General features: G+C 44.3%; 4 protein-coding genes across 4 annotated transcripts; 2 read left to right on the top strand and 2 right to left on the bottom strand.

The window, feature by feature from the left end:
* Positions 1 to 6,893: 6,893 nt before the first annotated feature.
* On the top strand, positions 6,894 to 19,591 carry LOC108149061. The gene is made up of 7 exons (XM_017276407.2): positions 6,894 to 6,992; positions 7,130 to 7,203; positions 14,516 to 15,080; positions 15,132 to 15,361; positions 15,430 to 15,760; positions 15,823 to 17,563; positions 18,356 to 19,591. The coding sequence occupies exons 3-7, from the start codon at positions 14,535 to 14,537 to the stop codon at positions 18,685 to 18,687; spliced, it is 3,180 nt and encodes a 1,059-aa protein (XP_017131896.1). The 5' UTR covers positions 6,894 to 6,992; positions 7,130 to 7,203; positions 14,516 to 14,534; the 3' UTR covers positions 18,688 to 19,591.
* Positions 19,535 to 20,124, bottom strand: LOC108149064. The gene is made up of 2 exons (XM_017276412.2): positions 19,957 to 20,124; positions 19,535 to 19,900 (listed from the first exon to the last, which is right to left on the bottom strand). The coding sequence occupies exon 2, from the start codon at positions 19,889 to 19,891 to the stop codon at positions 19,589 to 19,591; it is 303 nt and encodes a 100-aa protein (XP_017131901.1). The 5' UTR covers positions 19,892 to 19,900; positions 19,957 to 20,124; the 3' UTR covers positions 19,535 to 19,588.
* Positions 20,125 to 20,193: 69 nt separating this feature from the next.
* LOC108149135 (probable hydroxyacid-oxoacid transhydrogenase, mitochondrial) lies at positions 20,194 to 22,751 on the bottom strand. The gene is made up of 5 exons (XM_017276541.2): positions 22,653 to 22,751; positions 22,505 to 22,589; positions 21,516 to 21,890; positions 21,307 to 21,448; positions 20,194 to 21,164 (listed from the first exon to the last, which is right to left on the bottom strand). The coding sequence occupies exons 1-5, from the start codon at positions 22,700 to 22,702 to the stop codon at positions 20,422 to 20,424; spliced, it is 1,395 nt and encodes a 464-aa protein (XP_017132030.1). The 5' UTR covers positions 22,703 to 22,751; the 3' UTR covers positions 20,194 to 20,421.
* Positions 20,337 to 23,494, top strand: LOC108149136. The gene is made up of 2 exons (XM_017276542.2): positions 20,337 to 20,403; positions 22,828 to 23,494. The coding sequence occupies exon 2, from the start codon at positions 22,850 to 22,852 to the stop codon at positions 23,063 to 23,065; it is 216 nt and encodes a 71-aa protein (XP_017132031.1). The 5' UTR covers positions 20,337 to 20,403; positions 22,828 to 22,849; the 3' UTR covers positions 23,066 to 23,494.
* The last annotated feature ends 37 nt before the right edge of the window (positions 23,495 to 23,531 follow it).

Genomic DNA, 23,531 nt, shown 5'->3' with positions numbered 1-23,531 from the left:
GCTTTCGGGTGATATCACCCCTCTCGTGCCCAAACCCCTTTGCTTATTTTACGCAAGAACCCGGCATTGGGCGCTTATTAAACGGATTTCCATTTTCGTTCTATAGCGAGAAAGATCCGGGGGAAAAACAACATCATTATCTCACCATCCAAATATTCGCACTCGCACCCCTTAAACTTTTCTTTAATCGTTCAAAATTGAATGCCAGCAGCCAGTTCGGGTGTTTGCTCACCTTTTGACCAGACGTTATGTGATCGACTGAACGATACCTTACAAAAGTAATTTGGCTCTCAATGTCCTTTCTCTATTTCTTTGAAAAATAACTTCAATAATTAAAAAGATAATATTTACAAAATTAATTTGTGTGCAACTTTTTTGTTATAATTTTTAAAAACAAAATTCTATATTTAATTGATTTGTGTTCGAAATCGTTACTCTTCAATGTTTGAGTTTAAATAAATTAAGTTTTTGAGCATATTTTTATTTTCGATTGTGAATATTGAGTTCTAAATAACAAACTGATATTGTTTTAGACGCCTTGTTTGTATACTGGGTATGCAGCTGATCGAAAAATTATCCGCCTGTTTTTGGAAAACGGATAAAAAGGCAACTACATTTCACGGGTATCGGACTGTTGTTTATCTCAACCAAAATACCCGAAATACAGCCGATCCTCTCCAGCTCTCGTATACGTCAATCGATCGGAAGTGTCCAACTGGTGCCCCGACTGGCAAACTGATAAAAGGTGTGAGAAGCCTGAATGAATTTCTGTTTTGGCAATGGCCAAAATCTTAATTGCAAATCGTGCCAACTTTGGCAAGTAGCAAGCACTGACGTCAGAGTGGGACATCGTGGGACATAGTGGGACATCGTGGGCGATCGTGGGATATGGCTTGGCTATGGAGTTGGACAGACAATGTCTACGAGGGTCCGGTGATGACAGTCGGTAGATTGATCAGAACTGAAAGCTGAGCTAATAGAGAGGTTTGGGTTTCGCGGCGCCTTGTTCTACCGCCTGTTGGGGTGCTCTGTTTGTCTCAAGTTATTGTTTGTTTGGCCAACGGTCTATTTACCCACTAATTATATTACATATTCAGGCGGTTCCAGCGAAACCCTTGACTTGGATGGGGGCCCATGCGTCATGGAATCCATTGATTTAGCTGCCGCATGAACGATGGAAACACTCCACCAAATTGGTTCTGTTCTCGATTAGATAGTCGTGATATTTATTAATAACATTAGCCCTCTCGCCTGACAAATATATCATTTCTCACCTCCAGCGGCAATCAGCTGGCAACTGGCAGAGAGTTATGCAATTTCCAGAATCGGGCAGATTGTTTGTTTGGCGAGTGGGGGAAACCAAGCACTTCAAGGTTAAGGCGTTGGCTTTCCTGCTAAAATACTCCTGCAGCTGAGTCGGATTCCGAGATCTCCAGTTTGTGGCACAGGTAAAAGACTGTTTTCTTTGGTAGCGTTGACGTAATTGATTAGAGCACCTGACTAATTTCGTTTGGGGCTTTGCCTAGAGACAGCTTTTGACAAGGCGATTAAAGTTAATTTTTGGGTAAATATTGATACGATATCTTCATTGTCGGTTGACGGTTGTATGCACTAACCATTAATTAAGACCCCAATGCAAAGGTTATATAATACTTGGCGTGGAAATATTTCAATTTACTTGCAAATTTGCAAATCTAATATTCCTTAGACCGCTTAAGTAGATGGAAAATCCCATCAAATGCGAAGTAATGCTACCCATTTGCCAGCCTGACCCACATCCATGAGATATATGGACTCCGTGGCGGGGTTTCGTTTTCATTGGCTCACTGACTGACTGACTGACTGACTGACTGAGTGACTGACTGGGCCGACTAGAGTGTGCCACAATGGATCGTCGATCGAGTGACTCCAGCTTTTCCGGAGACAGAGTCTGAGGGGCAGGCAACTGGGCAACTGGGCTGCAATGAACCGGAAATTCACAATTAACCGTCAATCCCCAACTCGAGCCGTGTGTTTCATAGCCAACTGCATCTGCATTTGGAGTCGACGCCATCCACGGGGGTGCAGTAGTAGTATTCGGATTCGAGTCGGAATCCAAATCAAAATCAAAGTCGTATATGGAAATCACACGTTCCGGCTCATTGGGCGCTGGACATTTATTTTCAGCCTAGGTGTAATTTTCAGATGCCTTCTTTGGCCCTCAGAAAATTGGATAAACAATGTGTACGAACACACGGCGAAGTGAGGCGGATGGGTATTTTAATTGTTTCTACGTGTTGTTCTACAAAGGCTTGTTGCTCGGTTGTTGGCCAAAAATTATTATATTATGATCTGGCAGCAACGTGATCACCCTTTCGGCTCGGGTTTGATCAAACTGGGCGCCTTTATTTGGGGTCGCGGCGATTACAGTTACGCTGACTGGGAGAGTTCATTGGAGTCGGAACGTGGCCAAATATCTTTATGATATCATGTAAATGCAGTTGGGCTTAAATATAGATAACTGTAGTTTCACTTTTTCGGCTCGGCCCATTCCTAGAATGGAATGGGAACGGGGAATGGATGAGTGTTGTGGGGTTTTGAACGTGACTGACGAGTTGGTCATTCGAGTACTCCTCGATTCATGTAGAACAAGTGAACTATTAAGGGGTTAATGGTTTTAGGGGGCTGAATATAATAAAATGTATTTAACTTATGTATTTAATGTCTTGAGACCAAAAAAAATCCATACAAACTAAAGTTGTAAAATTGTAGTTTTATTATAATTAGGAGAGCCCCAAGCATTTCTAACCAGTTACTCACAAACCAAGCACTTCGAGGTCCCAATTTAAGCCTCCCGGATAGTTTGACAAATGCCCATAACCCTGATTCATTACGCAAAGACTCTCTCCGGGCTTAATCATGCTGCTGCCTCAATAAACGATAAAGATTTTTCAGACTTAGCCCGCCGTTGCAAGTGCAACTGGCAAATGGCATTCGCAGGTGGTCGCTAATCAACGTAATCAACTTGCAACAAGCTCGTTAGACGAGGCAGACGGAGTCACAGTCGCGACTCCAACTTCATGGTAATCAGGCCACCAAGTTCTAGCCAACTTTTAAGAGGGAACCGGGAGTGGGAAACCTGGTGGGACCTGGTGGAATCCAGCGAAGGCCGCTCTAACCAAATTGGTTGCGGTGCTCCCTCCCAATCTCTACAGAGAAAACAAATGGACAAGAAATGTTGTGCCTAAAAATATTAAGATTATAAAACTACAATTTTTCTCTAAGTCGAATTTTCTATATCTTAAACTAAGCTATTTTACATACAGTTTTGTCTCCATCAGAATTGCTTATTATCATAGAATAAATAAATCGCGCGCGTTTTCACTTCCAAAAGTCAACTTTTTCAAGGGAAACAATTTATGAGCTCTTCAAATATATACATTTTTAAATACGCTCATATGAATAACAAAAAGCTTATTATTTTTAGTTGCGCTTAAATAAAACAATATTTAATTTTATTTTTTTCTAATAAGTACAAGCTTCTGTGAATTTACCTATTCCCTTGTTACTGCATACATTTACATATTAATTTATCAAATTAATTAAAATAATTTTTTCCAAATAGTTATCAGTTATTTTTTTAAGGACAAAAATAATCGGTTTTAAAATTTGTATCACTTTGGTTTTGCAGTACCTTTAGTCTGCAAATCTCCGAAAACTCTACATATATAGTTCCCTCTGTAGGACAGGTTTGTCGGGGCTGTCAGCTCATTGTCTAGGCAGCTAGCCTGACTTTACCGTTGCAGCGACTCGAGCGTTTAGCTGGGTCAAGGTCAGCTCTAAAGATGGGGGTTCCTGGCCTATTCGCTGGCAGAACCCAGCCAAAGGATCGCTGCGATTGGGAGCCTCCAGCAGCCGGCAACCGGTGGTAATCTGCTTGCGATGCCAGGCACGCACGCATCAAATGGTCCCCATTCAACGCCATCACCATCAGGCCTTCCCATCCATCGAGGCGATCCTGAAGATCGATCAGCGCCCAAGTGGCGGCGGTCGCTGCATTTGGTGCTGGCATTGCAAACTGCGTTCCTCATTGAATTTCGTTTCGTTTTCGATTTGCTTCGATATTATTCATGCCCAATGCAGTGGTGGAGGCCAAAAGGGGTTTGCGGCTTACCCTACAAACTATTTCCCACACAATAAATACAGAACATTTATTATTTTATATTTATTAACATAACTGAAGAGGCTCTTGAATTGTAAAAACATTTAAGAAATATTTAATACGCTATGGAAGGAGTTTAAATTTATCCCTTTCGAAGCCCCCTTTACTGCGCTCTTGATGCTGCAAAAAAAGCGACGACCGTTAAACACAAAGCCGAGATTTTTCACAAGAAAATATTCATGTGAAGGCGAAAACTGCGCAGGCGCATGTTTTGTCAACTGGCAATCGGCTGACAAAAAGACAGTCAGACATTCGGAGGCTAAGGCTGGAAACTCTGACGTTTGCGTGACAGCGGCAAGAGCAAACACTACAAATGCAACAACTGCTGCAACAACAGAAACAGCTTCCAGACACTGCTTTGACCAGTTACCAATTTTGGCAGCAAGACTTTCATTTAAACGCGATACGATTTTGGCAGTTTGGGACCACTCGTGCAAAAGGGTACATCTCCTCCTGTCCCGACAGAAAATGGGAACGCTTAGTAAGAGTAACAACTGGATTTCTCAAAGTTGAATTTATTTTTAATAATCAATGTTAATCATTGCATTGGTTGTTCTAGCGAGGAAGGAAGAATATTTGGTTTATTTTACTACTAAAATGTTTTCAATTCTTGGAAGAATCCTTGTGCTAAAAAACAGACTAGTATCACTTTGCACATATTTTTTTGGTTAAGCAATGTATTGTTTAAAGACGAAGGACTCGAAAATTAACAATTAAATCTCAAATGGATACCTTGATTTTGCAGTATAACTTTCAATTTGTTTTTTTGGTTATTGAATATATTGAACATTTTTGTCGATATTGACCGAATGTATGGCACCCACATCTTATTGTTATTAATTAACGAATTCTTTTGATTTTCGGTAGACCCCCCTCTTCTTTCACACCATTTCCATTAGTTCTCAGGCCGGAAAATCAAAGTTCTTCTGGTCACCGAAGACTCCCCGAAGTTGCTAATGAAATCATCCATCTGGACGTTCTTTAACTTTGACGCCGGGACTTCTTTGTTGTCGACGGCGCTTTTGGAATGGAAACTGTTCCGTTTTCCGAGGGCCTCATTTGGGGTAACTCTCCCAAGTCTTCTGCGGTCTGAGAAGGTGAAGAAGGTCGAGGACGGCATTTTCCGGGCTTTCATCAACTCCGAATCAGCCCTGAGTTCAGCGGTTCATAGTGGGATCTGGCCACCAGAAGCCAATTGTTTACTTTTATTTTTGGAAGAAGCCGCCGCTCTGAAAATTTGTCATTTTGAAACCTTCTTACTTATTCGGTAAATGGTCTCATTTTCGGTAAATACTTCAACTTTCGGTACACTTTTTTCACTTTCGGTAAATCCACTCGCTTTTGATTCTACGCTTTCCGCCATCTAGTGGCAGCTAAGAAAAACAGGTACTGTAGATGGTCATGTCGAATGTAAAACCACCAAAAACTATGCAAGTTTTGGTTCGGTTCGTGTTTCTGCTGTGTTAGCGGCCGTTTAGCTTTAAAATTTTTTGATTTCATTAATTCCAGTGCAATTTTTTTTAATCGATTTGTTTTGTTGGCTTATTTGACAGCTTACAGTTTTTAAAACTATTCTTTAAAAGCAGCAAAGTCCTATTGAAAAAAAAAATTGTATAAATCATTAGGAATTTCGTTGCATATGCGGAGCATTTTCATGACCATTGATTGACTTATGACACAACGTGTCTCATTTGTCACACAAATGCCTTCGACGGTTGTATTTTTTTTTATTTATTTTAAATTGTTACAATTTTTGCAAGAAATGGGGTGGCACCAGGCTAAGTGTACACGAACTTGAGTGAGAAGTTAACAGTGCACAGTGGGCCAGAAATCAATTTTTTAGGTCATTCTTTCCCATTACAGCTATGAAGCTAAAATAAAGCTGACTATCTTCTTTATAGATTAATCTTTTTAACAAACAAAAAATAATATTTTAAAAATTTTGAAAAGATATATTTGTTCCAAACCAAAGTCGGAAAATTTTTCCAATTTTTGCATATTTTATTTCTAGAAAAAAAAATAGAAACCGGATTCAGTTAATTTTAACACACATTTAAGTACAAGATACACCAAATAAAAATGCCATCTTTTGGTGTCCGAATTTCCAATATTGGTAAGAATAATCGAATCAACATAAAATTATATTTTTTTCCTTGCCTTTTCTTTGCACCTGCATTATCAAAAGTTTAAAAAACATTTATTTATTTCTTAAATAATCAATTTCAATGACTTCACAAGAAATGGGATCAGCTAAGTATTCAATATTTTTCATATGGTTTTTTTTTCTCTTTATTCAATTTTGCATGAAATTTTATCTTTAAAAATATACCAAAAAAAAACCAAGCAATAAAATTCTTTGAAATGTTGCCATAAATTAGCTTAATGTATATTTAATACGGCCCCATACTTATTTTATTTATTTTCTAAAAAAAAACGGACATTTTGCAAAAACTCGGGCCTGCTGAACCAGTGTGCATTGGCAAGAAAATATCTTTAGAGAACGATGATCTCTGCCAAACATCAATAGGACCGATATTTTGAAATCATTGATGATATCGATGTTGGCATCGAAACGTCGAACAGCGAAATGTTAGCGAAACGTCGAACTAACAGAGAAGACGGTTAAATATCGATAGTCTCTGCCAAACATCGATAGGACCGATATTTTGAAAACATCGATGACATCGATGTTGGCACCGACGTTTCCCCACCTCTACTCATTTGAGTTTGAATCTTCAACAGGTGGAATACGCGCTAGAGTAGAAAGCGATCTTACGAGTCAACCGAATCGGTAAAGCAAAACAAGTTAGCGGAATTAACGGACGAGCACGTGATCTGCGTCGCCAGTCGTAAATGAATTATTGTGCCGAATCGAAAACTTTAAGCCACCAGAGTGCCAATCGACTAAAGTTTGTGTGTTTCTTTTAGCGATCAAAAATCAATATCTTGGATTACCTCGCTTCACTTAAAGACCAGTTGTCTGCAAGCAGACCGTTTATAAGGTGAGTTTTAGAGGATCAGACCCTTCTGCATTTTGGATATCGTCTCGTATTGTATCTCTACTTCGTGGGTCGGAGTTCTGGAGTTTTGGGACTTGTAGAGGTTCGTGGATCGGGGGGTTACGGGGTTTTAAAATGCAGTGCAAGCGAGGGATCGGATTTCGTCATGCTAGAGCGTGAGTTCGAGAGGGATAACGCTAGCTGCACCCCTGCCACCAGCAGTTGTCTCGCTCTCTGAGCGTATCTTTCCGTCGTGTAAGTGTGTGTGTGCGGGTATCTGCTACCTGTGAATGTATCTTTACCTGCCATATCTCAAAAACATACCGAAACACACACACACTGGCGACTGCCTGCAGCTGCTTTTGTGTGTGTGTGTGTGTGTGAGTGGTAACTTGTGGATATATTAGTGCTGTGGTGACATATAAATTTGAAACTTGAGTCGCAATTATCTTGATATTATTCTGCAGGTTGGGCGATCATAATTTAGGCTTAAGCACTATCAGTCGAGTAGAGCCAAATAAATTTCAATTCCAATTACAATGAGCAAAACAAGCTTTTAAGCCCAGTTAAGGCAAATGCACTGGGAAAGTCATCGAAAACAGTCAGGGGAAAAAACAGTTAAGAGACAACGCGTTTGCTTTTCACAACAACAACAACAAAAGCCACCAGGTAGATAAGATTACACCTGCATGAGTATTGGTGCGAACTTCTTGGCAGTGTGTGTGTGTGTGTGTGCAAGTACCGAAAAGGGGAAAAACGAGAGGGAAAGGGGTGCACAAACCGGTAATGCATTTACTCAAAAGAAGTCACCTTCATAACAAACTCAACGCTCTGCTGCTGCTGCAAAAAGCACAACATGCCCAACTGTCACAGGCAGAGAGATAAATCTATATAGTTTAGGTCCGACCATGATCGAAGTTTGCATATACCATACACACTATATGTGGCAGATGGGCAAACAGAGTGTTGGAAAAGCTGAGCTCTTTTTTCCAGCTCTAAAGGTCGAACTAAATAGGTATTATGGGCATAGACATTCCATAGGTTCGTGTTTAATCGGCTTTGAGAGCTTCCTGTAGTATTGGCCAATTAATCAAAGACCGAATTTCGATAGGAGCCACGAAAAATTCTCGAATAATGTATTTATTTATTTCTATGCATAATTCAGAACCAGTTCCAATCGATTTTCAAATTTAATGTTCGCCTTTTAGTTTTATAACCATCTTCGCTGGCTGGCACGAAGCTGGAATTTAAATGAAATGTACACAGAGATCTGTGGGACCATAAACACACGTTCATTTGATTTTTGAGGTGCGACTCGGTTTTCCAGACGTAATCGTAATCGTAATCGTCTATCCAGACGTTCAGAGGAGTGCACTGTGAATTCCTGGAAAGCGATTTTGTATGCAAATTTCGCCTCAGCTCGAATTATTCTTGGGCAGGGCATTCGATCCACCGCAGGATCAGCCTCAGCAGCACACAGTGTGTCGAGCTGTCGCCAGTCGGCTGATGAATACGACGGGGGGCATTATCTAATCGCCACATAGGAACCTAGGAATTTAGGAATATAGGATCCCAAAGGCATTCGTTTATACAGATAAAGAGCCCAAAGCAAACACGGGCCAGTTGAGACTTTGACTCGCTCCACTGTGAGTTAATGAGGTCACAGCACTCTCCGCTCTAGCTGCTTTCATGGCTGGTAATTGGCCCGGAGGTAGTGGCTCCGCTCCGAGTACCAGTTCGCTTTTTTTGGACGTAACACTACGTAGTGCTACATAGGGAGGGCAAATTATGAATACTTAAATACATCTTTTATGGACAGCCGGAGCTGGGCTTAAGTGCCCAGCCAAACATTTGCCAACTAGCGACTTGGCGATCTGGGTGTGTGTGTGTGTGTGTGTGTGGGTTAACTTGGTCTAGAGACCCGTGTCTTGCACAGAAGCTAAGTGTCGGCACATGTGGCGTATGCGCAATATCACTGCTTTGCTCTGGCTCACTTAGAAGTTTTTATTGGGCACATGATCGCCATGCGAAAACAGCGAAAAGCAAACTATTTTCGAGCGATTTAACGATCCAGGTTGCTTTTTGTTTTAACAGCCGCCTGGCCAACAATGATGTCATTTGAATGGGACGCGGACGGATAGAGGGAAAGCCAAATGCAATTCTCTCTGGTAGCTTTTTCACTGCCCAATTGAGCATGACGACCGCCTCGCATATTTCGCACCCACATTGCGTTGACATTTTACCTTCACCCTGAATCTAATCGATCAAGCCTGACAGTCAGACAGTCAGACAGAGAGCATTAATCAGTTTTTGCCATAAAACATTAGTCATCCATCGATGGTCCCACCAAAAACCAGCTGACAAATGAAGCAATGTTTTGGCCCTATTCTCGGCTGCCACTTTCTCCGCTTTTGCAATTGTATCGGATGCTAAACCTCTTTGCGGGATCGCCTTGACTTGCCTTGCCATGCTCTGGCCATAACTCAAGATCTCCAGCCTAAGCCGATTTCACAGCCTCAAAGTTTGGGTTCAGGGTCTCGTTTTGGGCTTGGATCGCTACCCATTGCCTGGGCTAATGAAATGCAGACACACTTGGCTGAGAGTGAATCAGAGGAGTGCGCTTACGTGCCATGCAAGTTGTTGGCGGCTCGGAATGCGGCTTGGAACGTGGCCAACTTACGTTGGTAAAGGCCCAGTTGTAGGCATTTCAACCCTTAATTACGCGATAAATGGATGCAGTAATACGCTCCACACAAAGCGAACATGAAGATTGTTTTGCCACTCGAGAGTTGCCATTATTTTGACACTTTTAAAAAACCATTTCCGGAATAACAATAAACAACAGGTAAAAAAAATTTCAAGATAGCAGCCTCCAAGAAATTGCTTATCAACATTGGTGTTTGTTTGCATTAGTACACTTTACTTTATTTAAGGTCATTCAACATTTTTTAATATGAATGCTGTGTTTTCGTTTTTAAAAACAAGTCGCTCACTTCGAAGTAAAAATACTTAATCATACCAATGCATATTTTGTATTTTCAATAAGCTTCTTGCGCATTTTCCGGAAAAGTAAAAAAACTAGATTAATATTTTTCCCCTGGCCTCGTGAAGCAAATACTCAAGGTGACAGTTGAGATCAGTGTGCCGTTCAATAGTCGATGTGGTGGGTGCTTAGCACTCGACACTTAATAAATATATTGATGGCTCAACGGGTTGACAATTCCAGGCATTCGTCTCTGGGAACGCTCGTTCGACCGATAACCAATACGTGATGGCAAAACGCCTTTGTTGTTGAAAACAAAGCCTCGTTCGAGTGCAAAGTTTAGTGCAAAAAGGTCGGAATACAATGTGTTTTGAAAACTCACACTTGGGTGGGTAAACAAATCAGGTTTACCCGTCGACCAGACACGCCACAATGAAAAGCGCTTTTCAGCTGGCTTCTAGATCCGAGCTCCGAGCTCCCAGCTATCCATCTATCCAACACTCAAAAAGTCGGAAGCTGGAGCCGAGAGGCGAAAAGCGGTACAGATATCGCTAATGAACCGCCCCCGCCGGTGAAAGCCGGTTTCTCATTTGCACCGCCTCCTTAAGTTCTTAATTTATGCCTCGCTTCCTGCTTCGGCATCAGGGCTATATATACGATGCACACGATACACCCGCTGATAATGGAATCCCGATCCGAACAAAGGGCAATTGCAGGCGAGGAAGCGGGCATAAAAATCAGATCCGAATGGCTGAAATCAATTTATGGCAGTTTAAATAACTACATTTTGGCGCAGGGGACTTCCCTCAGATAACAGCAAAATGCACTTCAATCAGCTGGCATAATGAAATTTTAATTCCGATCGATCAAAAGGTATTATTTGAAGATAAGGTTCAGTTAAGCAATGTGGTTTACTGCATAAGAAATTGCAGCTACTGCAAAATTGTTTCCTGACCACCAAGAAATTCCAAGAAATGTTTCAATAAGCGACCTTCTAGATTAGCTTTACAACTTTCTATAATCTAAAAGTGCCGATGGTTGCGAATAGTATTGTCTATAAGTTTTTTTGTTGCGCCTAGACAATGTAAAGTTCTTTTGCGATTAAACGGCTTACGTAAATGTACCGACTTTACTGTGATTCTAAAAGCGCACATTCTGTGCAGAGAGTTCAAGCAACTTGAACGTGACACAATCGGTTATTATATAGAAATTCGCTTTGGAAATGTTTATAGTTTGTAGTTTGAGCCAATTGAAATGGCTTTTAGCAAGAATTTTTTCGTAACTCGTAAAGTCATCTGCCTGACTTTTGGCTGTTTGGCTGCCACCAAGCCAACTTGGCCAAGACAGCTGCTCCGAGTGGCAATTTCCAGCCGAAAAACCAGTCTGGCCATCTTTCAGAGCCAACAGTTTCCCCCTTTTTTTTTTTACTGACTGCGTGCTGCCTGCTGGTGTGTGTGTGTGTGGTGTGTGGTCAAACGTCGGCGTTTTTTATACTTTTGTGTATAAATATTTTTATGTGCACGCCTTGGGCAATTTCGTCCATTGTACTGGCTTGGCTGCAAAAATTAACGTTGCACAAATTATGGTTGTGCCGGTCTATGGTCTAATACACTGGGGAAATTCGATACCTGAACAGTTGGCCAGCGGTGTGTGTGTGTGATTTCGAGCAGATCGTAATGATCGTAAATCGCCATCAAACTCGTGATGCTAATGAATCGGTCAACAAAAGTTTGACGCTGTCGTGATCGTCAGATTTACTGCCAAATGAAGGCATCACCTGTGGTATTTCCGTTCTGTCAGTCCATCCCATGGATCGATATCCCTAAAACGAACAGCAGAGATCCAAAAAAAAAAAAAAAATCCATATTCTACCTACACGTCCGCTCCTCTCGTTTCACTTCCTGTTAACGCCAGCTATTTTTACCCAGACAGCTCAATCATTATCCACCCACGCTCACAGACATATTATTTTACTTATTTATTTGAACGCATTGTTTTGGGTATTTCTGGGTATTTGCCAGAGACATTTCTGAGCTGCTCTTAAGACGGAGTCAAGGCGAAACTACCTGGGTTCATTAGCTGACCTCCGGACTCCGAAGGAATGCAGTGCCCGCTCTTTTTTTTGGGGAACACAATTTATAGCATTGGCTGGCCAAGGGTCGCACCCAGTTCCAATTTTCGACGCAGTTCGATAACCAGGCCCCATCTGCCATCCAAATGCACATGCCTTCTTCTGGGTAACCCGATACTGAACTGAGGGATCCCTCATGGGAAAAGTCGATCGGTCTAATCTGTTGACAAAGTCGACCACATGTGAACCAATTGATAAACACCGAAAAGCAGCCACATTAAGCCCAACCAAAATATAATAATAAATTATAGCTTTACAGGCGTTTGCGTTTTTAACAAAACTTCGTTTGTATCACGATTCCAAATCAGTTGGATACTCGATACTCGGTCGAAGTGTGCCTATAAATTCCGAGCAAAACGCTCCAATCTGTTTCCGTATTGGGTTACGTCGAGTGCAGGGCCATTAAGTAGAGATACGGGGTCTAACTCGATCGAATGTCAAAGTGTTCTAGAAAGCATTTCCCCCTTGGCCAAGAGTTAATTAGATGCACGACACCACAATGCACTTAGATATTTATTTATTATTAGATCGTGGAGGGGGGGAGAGATCGATTATATCCCAACTAGCGCTAATCTATACAGCTGTAGATAGCCGCAGCAATGTGATGAATTGGCTGACTCACGAGTTTACGAATTTCCGAGTGGAAAACGGATTTGCATACATGTACAAGTATGGCCAGTGCCAGTGCCAGTGCCTTAGCCATAGCCATAGCCAGTTACCGGTTTCTCTCTAAACTTGAACAACACAACACAACACCGCTCCAAACACACACACACACAGCGACTGTCGTCGAATAGCCCAGTTCATGCGGACATCTGTGTACACTGTGCACACATATCGCCGCAATGACAGAAATGGAATTAATTATGGTCGGAGTGTCGGCGGCGCCTTGGCCCAAGCCAAAGCCAACCCAAAGCCAACTTATAGCCAAGCCAAAGCCAAAGCCAATTCAAAGCCAGGCCAAATACAAGTAAAAAAAAAAAACCCTCTTTCGTGACTCGATGAAATGCTAGCCAAAAAGACCTAAACACGTTTAATGCGGTCTCGCGACTGCAGACTGCCAACTGCCGATTGCCGACTGCAGTTTTCCCTTCAGCTCCGCCAGTCAACTTGACACCCACTCACAACTTAAAGCTGGCTAAGCGGTTTTCCGTTTTCAAGACTCTAATGAAATGCTCCAACATGCGATATTGGCTGCTTAAATGCGATCTATTCTGGCCGCCTTAACTGCGCACTTTGCATTCGCTGGCGGGCTAGGGTCTTCGGTCTCCGATCTCCGATCTCGGATCGCGATCCCGGGTCGTTTGCCTGGTTACCCAAAGCTCTTTGTTTACCGCCTCGAAATATGTGTTTGTTTTGCCATGAAAACGAAGGCGAATGCAAACGCAAACGCAAACACAGGCGGGTTTTCAAAAAGGGGCATCCTCCACATCGAATGGCTGGAAAATGCCTGCCGAAGGTGGACAGTTGCATAAGTTTGGAATTCGGAATTTGGAATTTCTTAGAGCCAGTGAGCTGGCAAACGAGTTCTTAATTGGCGTCAAGGAACGCTGCATGGGGATTCCCCGTGGCCGAATCGAAATCAGAAGTCGAGCGTGATTACCCAATCGTTTTGTTAGCCGCCTGCCTTTTAATCAAAAGGGCCAACCAAACCAGCCGAAAGTCAAATAAACAAGCCAGCTGACGACAGACAAACTCGAATTGAGAGCGAGCCAAGTCAGCATTTTGTGTATCTGATCGATCTTTTTATTTTTTTGAGGGAATGTACTTCCCATTGCGGATCTGTTTAAAAGTAACAACTGCTTTCGCCAAATTCTGAGTAACGAGTTGAAAATACGCGTTTAATCATTGGCGCAAATGCAAAACAATTGCCATTAAACGATAAGCAAACAATTGGGAAATTCGTGGACTCAACTTGGTGTACCGACTAAATTAGCATGGTCAATGATGTCAGCTACCAGGGTGGCAAAGTGCTAATCACTTTGCCAAGCAGATCAGTAAGCAGATTTTGGTGGAATTGGCTGACACAGTCATGACTACAGCCACTTCCCCCGAATGTGGTTGATTCAATAAACGCATATCTGCTTATCTAGCTCCGGCAATTGGCGATAAGATAGGCTGACTCTGGCTCTGGCTCCACTGGGTGTGGGTCGTCTGAAGTGAAGGCACCACTGTACAACTACAACTCGCTACCATTTCAGTTTGCCCATCCCAAGGAGAATGGGTCGCCAGTCGACTTGCAGGCTGCTCCTGCTGTTGGCCTTCAGCCTGGCCCTCATCCATGCCGGCCACTCGAGCACCGTGAGCCCCAAGATCAAGTACGTCCACGATGATCTGACGGAGAATGAGCTGAACTCCGGCGAGGAGGTAAGTCCCGCCGAGAGTCTGCCCAAGATCTCCACGCCCAAGGTCAAGGAACTGCCGGTGGAGACGACCACCAAGAGCGCCGAGAAGACCAAGACCAAGACCACCGAAAGGAACCTCAGCGAGGAGGCGCTCAAGGATCTCTTGGAGGCGGCCAGGCATAGCCAAGCGCTGGCCGAAGATCCGCACTTCAACAAGATGATCAACGCCACCGCCTCCTCCACCTCCACGCCCAAGGCAAAGAACTCCACCGACGGCGAGGAGAACTACGACTATTACTCCTACGACGATGACTACTCCTACTTCGACGAGGACAAGGAGACGACCCCCTCGACGCCCAAGAAGGGCATGGTCAAGCCCAAGCTGCAGCCCATCGTGGACCGTGCCTCCTCAAAGCCAAAGGTACTCCTCAGATCGATTTATTCTTACAATATTTAATACAATCCTATTCAGGCCAAGACCAGCGAGCAGAAGACCAAGGATAAAACCAATGACATCGACAGCGACTCCCAGTACGACTACGAGGAGGACATGGATGAGGATGCCGATGAGGAGGACGACGATGCCTCCGACGATCTGCTGACCGACGACGGGCAGGTGGAGTTCAGCGAGGATGTGCCCTGTCCGCGATTCTGCCATTGTGCCCGGAATGTGAACAGCTATTTGGTGGCCACCTGCAGCAGGTTTGTCCACCAGAAACTCCTCTAACTCTGACTCTAAGACCATGACTAACCCTTGAAATACCTTGCAGACTGGACATGGGCATCCAGAAGTTCGGCTCGGACATCACGGACTTGGTGGTGACCAATGTGGGTCCCAAGTACCCCATCCTGATGGGCCCCAACTTCTTCCAGAACCTGGGCCTCAAGAACGTGGCCTCGATCAAGATCGCCAACTGCACCCTGGAGTACCTGGACGAGAAGGCCTTCCACGGTCTGAACGAGCTGTACGCAGTTAACCTGACGGATGTGGGCCTGGCCATCATCAATCCGGACACCTTTGTGGGCAACAAGAAGCTGCGCATGCTGACCATCTCGGGCAATGACCTGAGCATCATGTCCACCATTCACTATCTGCTGAAGGTGAGTCTTTCGCTGTGATAATCCTCTGCTAAGCAATGACTAATGTACTTGTTTTGTTGTAGTCTTCCAGTATTGAGGAGCTGGACTTCTCGCGCAACAACCTCATGGAGCTGAACCCCAAGGCCTTCTCGCAGCTCTCGAACATTGTGTACATCAACCTGAGCCAGAACAGCCTGAAGAAGCTGCCCGAGAAGGCGTTCGAGAATGTGACCCTGCTGGAGGAACTGGACCTGTCCTACAACTCGCTGACAGAGCTGCCACGTGAGATCTTCAACGGGACCACACTGTCCATTCTGCACCTGAAGTACAACACTTTTGGCGGCGATTTGCACTTCGGCACCAGGGATCTGCAGCAGCTGGACCTGAGCTTCAATGCGATCGTCCAGGTGCACCACAGCATGTTCGACAAGATGCCCGGCCTGACCAGCCTGAACCTCAAGGGCAATGGCATCAAGAAGATCCAGCCGGACTCGTTCCTCACGCTGAAGAGCCTGCGCCACATCGATCTGTCCATCAATGAGCTGGACCAGATCTCGGGCATGCTGTTCTTCAAGAACTCCGAGCTCGATGTGATCCGGCTGAATGATAATCCCCGCCTGAGCCAGCTGCCCACCGACGGCTTCCTGAGCTACAGCGGCGAGTTCACAGTCTACTACCTGGACATCTCGAACTGTGCCATCGGACCGCTGGGCCACAAGGCTTTCGCCACGATGCCACATCTGACCACTTTGAAGCTGGCCTGGAACAACATCAACCACCTGCCGCGCGAGGTCTTCGCCGGACTGGGCAAACTGATCGATCTGGATCTGAGCAACAACTTGATTCCACGCATGGACGACCAGATCTTCGAGGATAACGGCGAGCTGACCAAGCTCAGTCTGGCCGGCAACCCCATTAGCCGCCTGTCCGTGCGTCTCTTCCAGCCGCTGCACCAGCTGCGCTCCCTGGACGTCAACGATTGTGAGCTGACCGCCCTGATCTCCGACCGCCAGGTGGGCCAGGGCTACAAGGTCTTTGACAGTCTGCGCAGCTTCAATGCCTCCGGCAATCTGATCAAGAAGATCTCCTCGGAGGACGTGAGGGGATTCAAGAACCTGCGCTCCCTGGACATCACCAACAATCCGCTGAAGTGCACGCGCGACTTCCAGGACTTCATCAGCTATGTCACCCTGCAGATGCAGATGACGCCCAAGCGGCTGCCGGTGTTGGCCAACCTGGAGGACGATGCCACCATTGTGGAGTTGGAGAACCAGGCGCAGGCTGGATGGGCCAATCTGGCCCACGAGGTGTGCAAGCACGCCGAGGGATCCGATCTGCTGGACGAGAAGAAGGCCGACAGCGCCGAGGCCAAGCTGGAGAAGCGACTGAAGGAGAGCGAGAAGAAACTGGACGAGGACGAGGCCAAGTTGCTCAGTGTCCTGGACAAGAGTGTGCTGGACAAGAGTCGCCTCAGCAGCATGCAGAAGATCATGAAGGGATCGCTTGCGGCCAACACCGAAGCCCACAAGCCGGCGGAGGACAGTTCCGAGGAGAACCTCAATCACGGTGGCGAGGACAAGGACGAGGACAGCAGCGACTACGACAGCGACGAGGACGACGACGAGGATGACGACGAGGAGGACGACGACGATGACGAGCGCTTCGAGGAGGAGCGCAAGAAGGGCAAGGCCAAGGGCGAGTCCCAGTCCGACAAGGCCTTCGACACGTTTGTGAACAAGGAGCTGAAGCCCGTGCTGAAGGAGGAGGGCGTTAAGGCGGAGGAAGTGGACTTGTCCCAGGAGACGCGCGACGAGTTCCTCTTGGGTGAGTTGTGCCTCATAGAAGAACCTAGTTTCACAAATGGGTTTCATCAAGAAAAAGAAACTATGTCGATTTTCCGACGAATATTTCGATCGTTTCTATGAAACCGTAGTACGATTTTAAAACTAAAAACTCAATTCTGAAAAAGCAAAACATAATAGTGTGATCCCATCCGTTTCGACTTTTAAACTACCTGCAACAGAAGGAAGTCTTTTTGGAAAATTCTCATCCAAAAAGCATTAAAACTGAGGGACTAGTTTGCGTAGGAACAGATGGACATGGCTAGATACTGATCAGGAATATATATATATACTTTATAGGGTCGGAAGTCGTTTTAGAAATGGGTTTAAAATTGACTTTCAGAAACGAGATCCAGAAACGACATTTCAAAAATCAGTTTCAACTATAAGTTGCTGTATTGAGTTTGAGCATTAAGTTTTTGAAAAGAGTTTCAGAAACGAGTTTTAGAAATGAGTTAAAGAAACGAGTTTCCTAAATGAGTTTAAGCTATGATTTTCAGAAATGAGATCCAGAATCGAGTTTCAGAAATGAGTTTCAAAAACAAGTTTCAATTTTGAGTTACGAAGTCAATTTCAGAAGTCAGTTTCAGAAATGAGTTTCAGTAAATATATACCGAAATAAGTTTCAAAAAATGAGTTTAAACAATGGGTTCAAAAATGAATTTAAAATATTTTATTTATATTTTATTATATCAGAAATGAGTTTGTTTAAAAAAGTGCACCCTTGGCTTGGATAATGAAAAGACTAATACCAATCCAACCCATTCCTTTGCAGGTAAACTTGGCTTTGACAGCGAGAGCGAGGAATCGGATGAGTACAACGAGAAGATGATCTTCCACGGCCAACTGTCCTACGACCTGGCCGTGCCCCTGATCATCGTGTCCTTCTGCCTGCTGATGATCGTGGTGTCCATCGCCCGGGTGATCTACGTGGTGCTGCGCAAGCGCGGCGAGCGCTATCGCATGGCCCTGCTGGCCTCCAAGAACTCGTTCGTCTACCAGAAGCTCAGCGAGGACATCGTGAAGCCAACCACCAGCACCAGCAAGGAGCCCAAGCATTTGAAGCAGCCCAAGGTGCACCGGTATGCGCCCATCAACCAGGTCTAAGTCCGCCCCAGAACCAGAGCAGTTCCGGGCCGGACTTCGCGGAAGTCGAACGAGTTGCGCTGTTTTTCTAATTTATAAGTTTATTGATAGTTGAACAAGTGGAAATCGCATCAGACAATTGACTACACACAAGCATAAGCACAAGCAGGAGCAGTTGAATGAATAATGAAAAGAAACAGGAGGAGGCACTCGTCGCGGAGCAGTAGCTGGCAGTTAAAAGTATTAGCGAAAGTGCGAGCAAACAAAGCAACAACTGAGAAATACTTGAATCCAAATAAGATAGAGAGAGAGAGAAAAAAAATCGTAATCCTTTGTCCCCGAAATAGCCCCATTCCGCCTAGTCCTGTTGCAGTCAGTCGAAAGATGGTGCTGGCCAACAGCAGAGGTGGGTTCAGAAAACGCTTTACCCCTGATCGAACCACTGCCCCATAGCCCCCATCCCATGCATCCGTACTTATGAGAATTTTTGGGAACAACTTGAAGATTTAGTGCCATTTTGCCAAAATTCAAACCGAGCGAAAATTATTAACGAAACATTAGTGTTTCGGAAAACTGAGTGTCAGTCAGGGACGAGAAACGAGTGGCTAGGGTTTTAGAACCGGGTCTGTGTAGCAAACGGTACGGAGGAGGAAGACACCCCCTAGAATGACGTCTGATTTTTGTAACTGATCACGAGATGAGAGAAATAATTAATGCATAAACTATGTTAAGTCTTTTTTATTATCTTTTTTTCCAATCGAAATCGAGCATTCGCTTGATCTATTCGACTTTGAAACCAATTCCGAAAAACAATAAATTATTTTAACCAAAACCGATGGTAATCTTTACAATGCATACTTAATAGACATACATACCACGTACTTTTAACACTAACATGCCGTTCAATAAAATTGAATATATTTTATCTGCGTTCAATAAAAGACTCAAGTGGGTCGACCATCGCTTCCTCCTTTGCGTAGAGGGTTAACTTCCGCCGAAAGCCGACTGCCAAGTCGTTTACCTCCTGATCCCGCTTCAGTTCCTCTCCGATTTGGCGCCACATCCGTTCAAATCCACTATCGAAGGGCATGCCCAGGAATCGATTGTGTCGGGATCGCAGTTCCTCGCCGATCTGCTGCCACATTAGCTCGAACTCCCTGTCGTAGGGCATCGCACAGTCGGAGTAAGCGAACATGAAGGAGTACTCATGTTTGGTAATGCGCATATCCAATAACTGCAATACTTTTACAGTTACATATGGGCAATATGTCTTCAAATCGATTTGCATACCGTGAACCTCGATGGATAAGAGATTTACGGCTATAAAATTAAACTTTTTTAAACTTATTCTTATGTAAAAGTATTCAAAGCTACAGCGTTGAACTTGGAGCTCCAGCGTTAAAACGTAAACTGAAACTTTTGAAGTAGAGAGGACCCCCAACCGAAGAAAAAACCAAAAGAGAGGCCCCAACATAATGCTGACTAGACATAAAGTCAATTGCGTCAAAGAACATAAACAGAAAGGAATCACATTGCCAGAGATTTTGTACAAAATTTTTAATAGTACTCTTCATACACATACATGTATTCATATACATGTGGACATGACTGGTCCACTCTAAACTTAGTTTGTATGTGCGTGAAACTGGAGTTTTAAAAGCTTAAGTATGGTCAGTTTATGGCAACGGATCCGTTAGTTTAACACACTTTTTCTTGAAGCGAACAAGTTGAGCGTGGGTAAGTTAAGCTCTTAAATTAATATACCCGCATGGAGTTCTCGAAGATTTGCGACAGATTTTCCTCAGTCTGTGCCCTCGGTGCCAGCTTAGTGATCCGCTCCTGGGGCAGGGTTCCCGCGACCAAGGCGGGCACATCGCTGCTGGAGAAGCCCAGCTCACGGAGGCCATTTTCGATGCCAGCGCGCTGCATAAAACCGCGTACAGTGTCCGCCAAAAGTCGACCGGCGTCCGAGTTCCGAACACCGTGCACCTCTGCTCCCAGCAACTGGGCAGCCTCCAAGTGGCGATCCGGGCAAGCGGGCGCCGTGAACTCGAACACAGCCGGGGCACTGATCACCACGGACAGGCCGTGGGGAATGAGGGCGTGGTCCGCAGGATAACCCTGCGGCCTGTAGTCCCTCACATTGCCCGAGATCGGGTACGAGAGTCCATGGCACAGATGCACTCCGGCATTGCCGAAGCCCACGCCCGCCATCGTCGATGCTAAGTGCATCTGGGAGCGGGCCTCCAAGTTATCGGGCTGATAAATGGCATTCACAAAGTTCTTGCGTATCGCCTCCAGGGCGAAGCGAGCCCACACATCCGACACGGGATTCCTGCCCTGGTACGTGGGCCGCAGGCTGGGATCACTGGGGGCCGGACCCCGTTCCCTGTAGTCCACCGCCGTAAAGCTCTCCAGGGCATGGCAGAACACATCAAAGCCAGCGAAGGCCATCACACGTTCCGGCTGCGACAGGGTGTGCAGGGGATCAATCAGAGCTGAGATTACAAAGTCGACAATTAGCTGGGGAACTATATATTTTGTGTTCCGATTTGAAATTCCAATTATATTCAGAAGAATGTTTTTGACTATATTGTGTAGCTAAAATTTCAAGCAAATGTAAAATGGTAAAGTTCTTACCCAAAGTAGGCTTCAGGTATTTGCTGGATATCCCAGTTTTGGCGTGCAATTTCTTATAGTCAAATATGGCTACTCCAGTAGTTTCAGATCCGGTTCCCGAGGTGGTGGGCATGGCAATCAGAGGCTTCAGCTTAACAGATATCTAAAAGCAGTTAACAAAATAGTACTCCTTCCTATACATACAACCAATTTAAACAAGTCGACTTTACCTCCTTGCCCTTGCCAATCGGACAGTTGACGTAGTCCAAAAACTCAGCCTCCCGATCACTGCTAAACAGATTGGCTGCCTTGGCCGTGTCCATGGCTGATCCTCCGCCAATGGCCAGAAAGGCATCGAACTCCTTGCCACGGGCAAACTCCGCGGCATGCCACATGCTGCCATCGGTGGGTTCCACCCGGGTTTCATCGTAGACCTCGTAGTTGATTCCATGGCGGGCCAGTGAATCCAAGGCCACTTTCACCGATGGCAACTGGGACACATTCTTGTCCGTGACCAAACAAACCCTCTGGGCACCCAAGTTGCGAAGATCGGCTCCCACTTCGCCACTCACACCGGGTCCAAAACGCACTGTTGAGGCGGACATCTGAGAAATATAACAGTATATAATTATTGGGATTATAAAGAATAAATTTATTATTTTATTCAGAGAGAGTAAGTGTGAAATATGTAAGCAAATAAATATTTCTAGATAGAAAAGTTCTTTGAAAATTCGTTAAATTAATCCTTTCAAATTCGTTCAAATAATCCTTCCAAGTATCAGTTTCAGACTTTAACTGCAGACAATCATCTGACTTATAAGGTATTTGGCGATCTAAAGTTTAAAGTTTACATTTATTTTTGTACATAAATAAATAAGAAACTTTTGCCAACCTTTTTATGATGATCATTCGCGATTATCTTCCGTTTAGAAATAATAGCTTTTTACTTCAAATGTTGATAGTCCATGTAACATAGGGTTTTTGGGGATACAAAGTTCATTGTAAACGTTTAATTTTGTATCGTTTATTCAGTCTTCTACAAGAAAATGTCTTCTATAAAAAACATTTTAGGTTTGCCAACTATTTTTGGATTCCGTTTAGGACTGGAGTAGAAGATCTAAATTCCAAGATTATTATCTCATCCAGACTTTGGCTGTCTGTCTGGAGCTGATAATCTGCTATCTGCAGATGTTCCAAAGTCCAAGTTTTAGCCACTTACCTCGAAGGCGTATTCCATGCGACCCGTTTGGGAGGCGGATGGAGCCGCTGACCCATAATTGTGCGAGTGGGCGGGGCACTTGCAGCTACACAAAATTAAAAACGTTTCTGTTATTATTTGAAAACCTTAAATCAAGTTCAAAGCTTACGAATTGGCCACGATCGTGTTGATCAAACTCAAGACATTCTTGCGCGACATTCTGTATACAAATGAAACCAGCTGATTGGACTTTTATTCTGATAAGAATACAAATCGATAGATGGGCGCCTAACGATGAGACTTTTTAATCGATAACTAACTATTTAAATTTCATTTTCTTGCAGCTTTGCGAAATAAAACCCGAAAATGTGCGACTACCAGAGGGAGTACTCCTTTGTTTTTGACGACAGCTCCTGCGAGGGCGACGTCTCGATGGCTGTCCACGACAGTGGATTCGAGTCCTTGTGGCAGCAGGTGGGCGAGGAGATGCGAAGGGAGCGGGAGATGAACGAGCTCGGCCAACTTTTCCAGCAAAACTTGACCCTGAGTCCGCCGGCCTACGCAGATCAATGGAGATTCTAGTGCAACGACCACCCAGAGCCAGCTCATTGTGATATTTGTACATATATATATATAAGCCATACCAGCCATACCTTCGATGGAGCATTTTTGACAAGTGCTCGCACTTTTTACATTATACCTACCAGCCCGAAACGGTTTTTGTATACTTCTGTTCATGCGTAGTTTATGAAGTCACCATGTCCGTGTTTTCAAATGTTTGCTTTCGTGAAACATCGCTTTGTTTTGTCACTTTACCAAGTAATCAATTTGTACCAAACACATGATTGTCCTAGATCCTAAATTGGCAAATGTCTTGCCTTCGATATCGTAAATGAATTTGTTAGCCTACGAGCACATAAGGTATACAAGAGCGCAAAGGGAAAAGTTCGAAATTTGTCAAATACTTACCCAAAACGATTAAAATAAATTTGCCATGTACGTATAAAGTAATCATTTTTTTTGTGAATTTCATTTCACACAGTAAGAT

This window comes from Drosophila elegans, unplaced genomic scaffold (assembly GCF_018152505.1).
Source record: "Drosophila elegans isolate 14027-0461.03 unplaced genomic scaffold, ASM1815250v1 contig_520, whole genome shotgun sequence".
NCBI classification, from domain to species: domain Eukaryota; kingdom Metazoa; phylum Arthropoda; class Insecta; order Diptera; family Drosophilidae; genus Drosophila; species Drosophila elegans.
The sequence above is the reverse complement of the archived record's forward strand: the minus strand, read 5'-3'. Positions and strand labels throughout refer to the sequence as shown.

Bases quoted from the DNA above. Each gene is read 5' to 3' on its own strand.
- LOC108149061 (XM_017276407.2), top strand. From the start codon at position 14,535: ATGGGTCGCCAGTCGACTTGCAGGCTGCTCCTGCTGTTGGCCTTCAGC. The intron at 15,081-15,131 runs GTACTCCTCAGA...AATCCTATTCAG, and splicing joins GTGCCTCCTCAAAGCCAAAG to GCCAAGACCAGCGAGCAGAA. The intron at 15,362-15,429 runs GTTTGTCCACCA...AATACCTTGCAG, and splicing joins TTGGTGGCCACCTGCAGCAG to ACTGGACATGGGCATCCAGA.
- LOC108149064 (XM_017276412.2), bottom strand. From the start codon at position 19,891: ATGCGCATTACCAAACATGAGTACTCCTTCATGTTCGCTTACTCCGAC.
- LOC108149135 (XM_017276541.2), bottom strand. From the start codon at position 22,702: ATGTCGCGCAAGAATGTCTTGAGTTTGATCAACACGATCGTGGCCAAT. The intron at 21,449-21,515 runs GTAAAGTCGACT...AACTGCTTTTAG, and splicing joins CGATTGGCAAGGGCAAGGAG to ATATCTGTTAAGCTGAAGCC. The intron at 21,165-21,306 runs GTAAGAACTTTA...TTGTAATCTCAG, and splicing joins ATACCTGAAGCCTACTTTGG to CTCTGATTGATCCCCTGCAC.
- LOC108149136 (XM_017276542.2), top strand. From the start codon at position 22,850: ATGTGCGACTACCAGAGGGAGTACTCCTTTGTTTTTGACGACAGCTCC.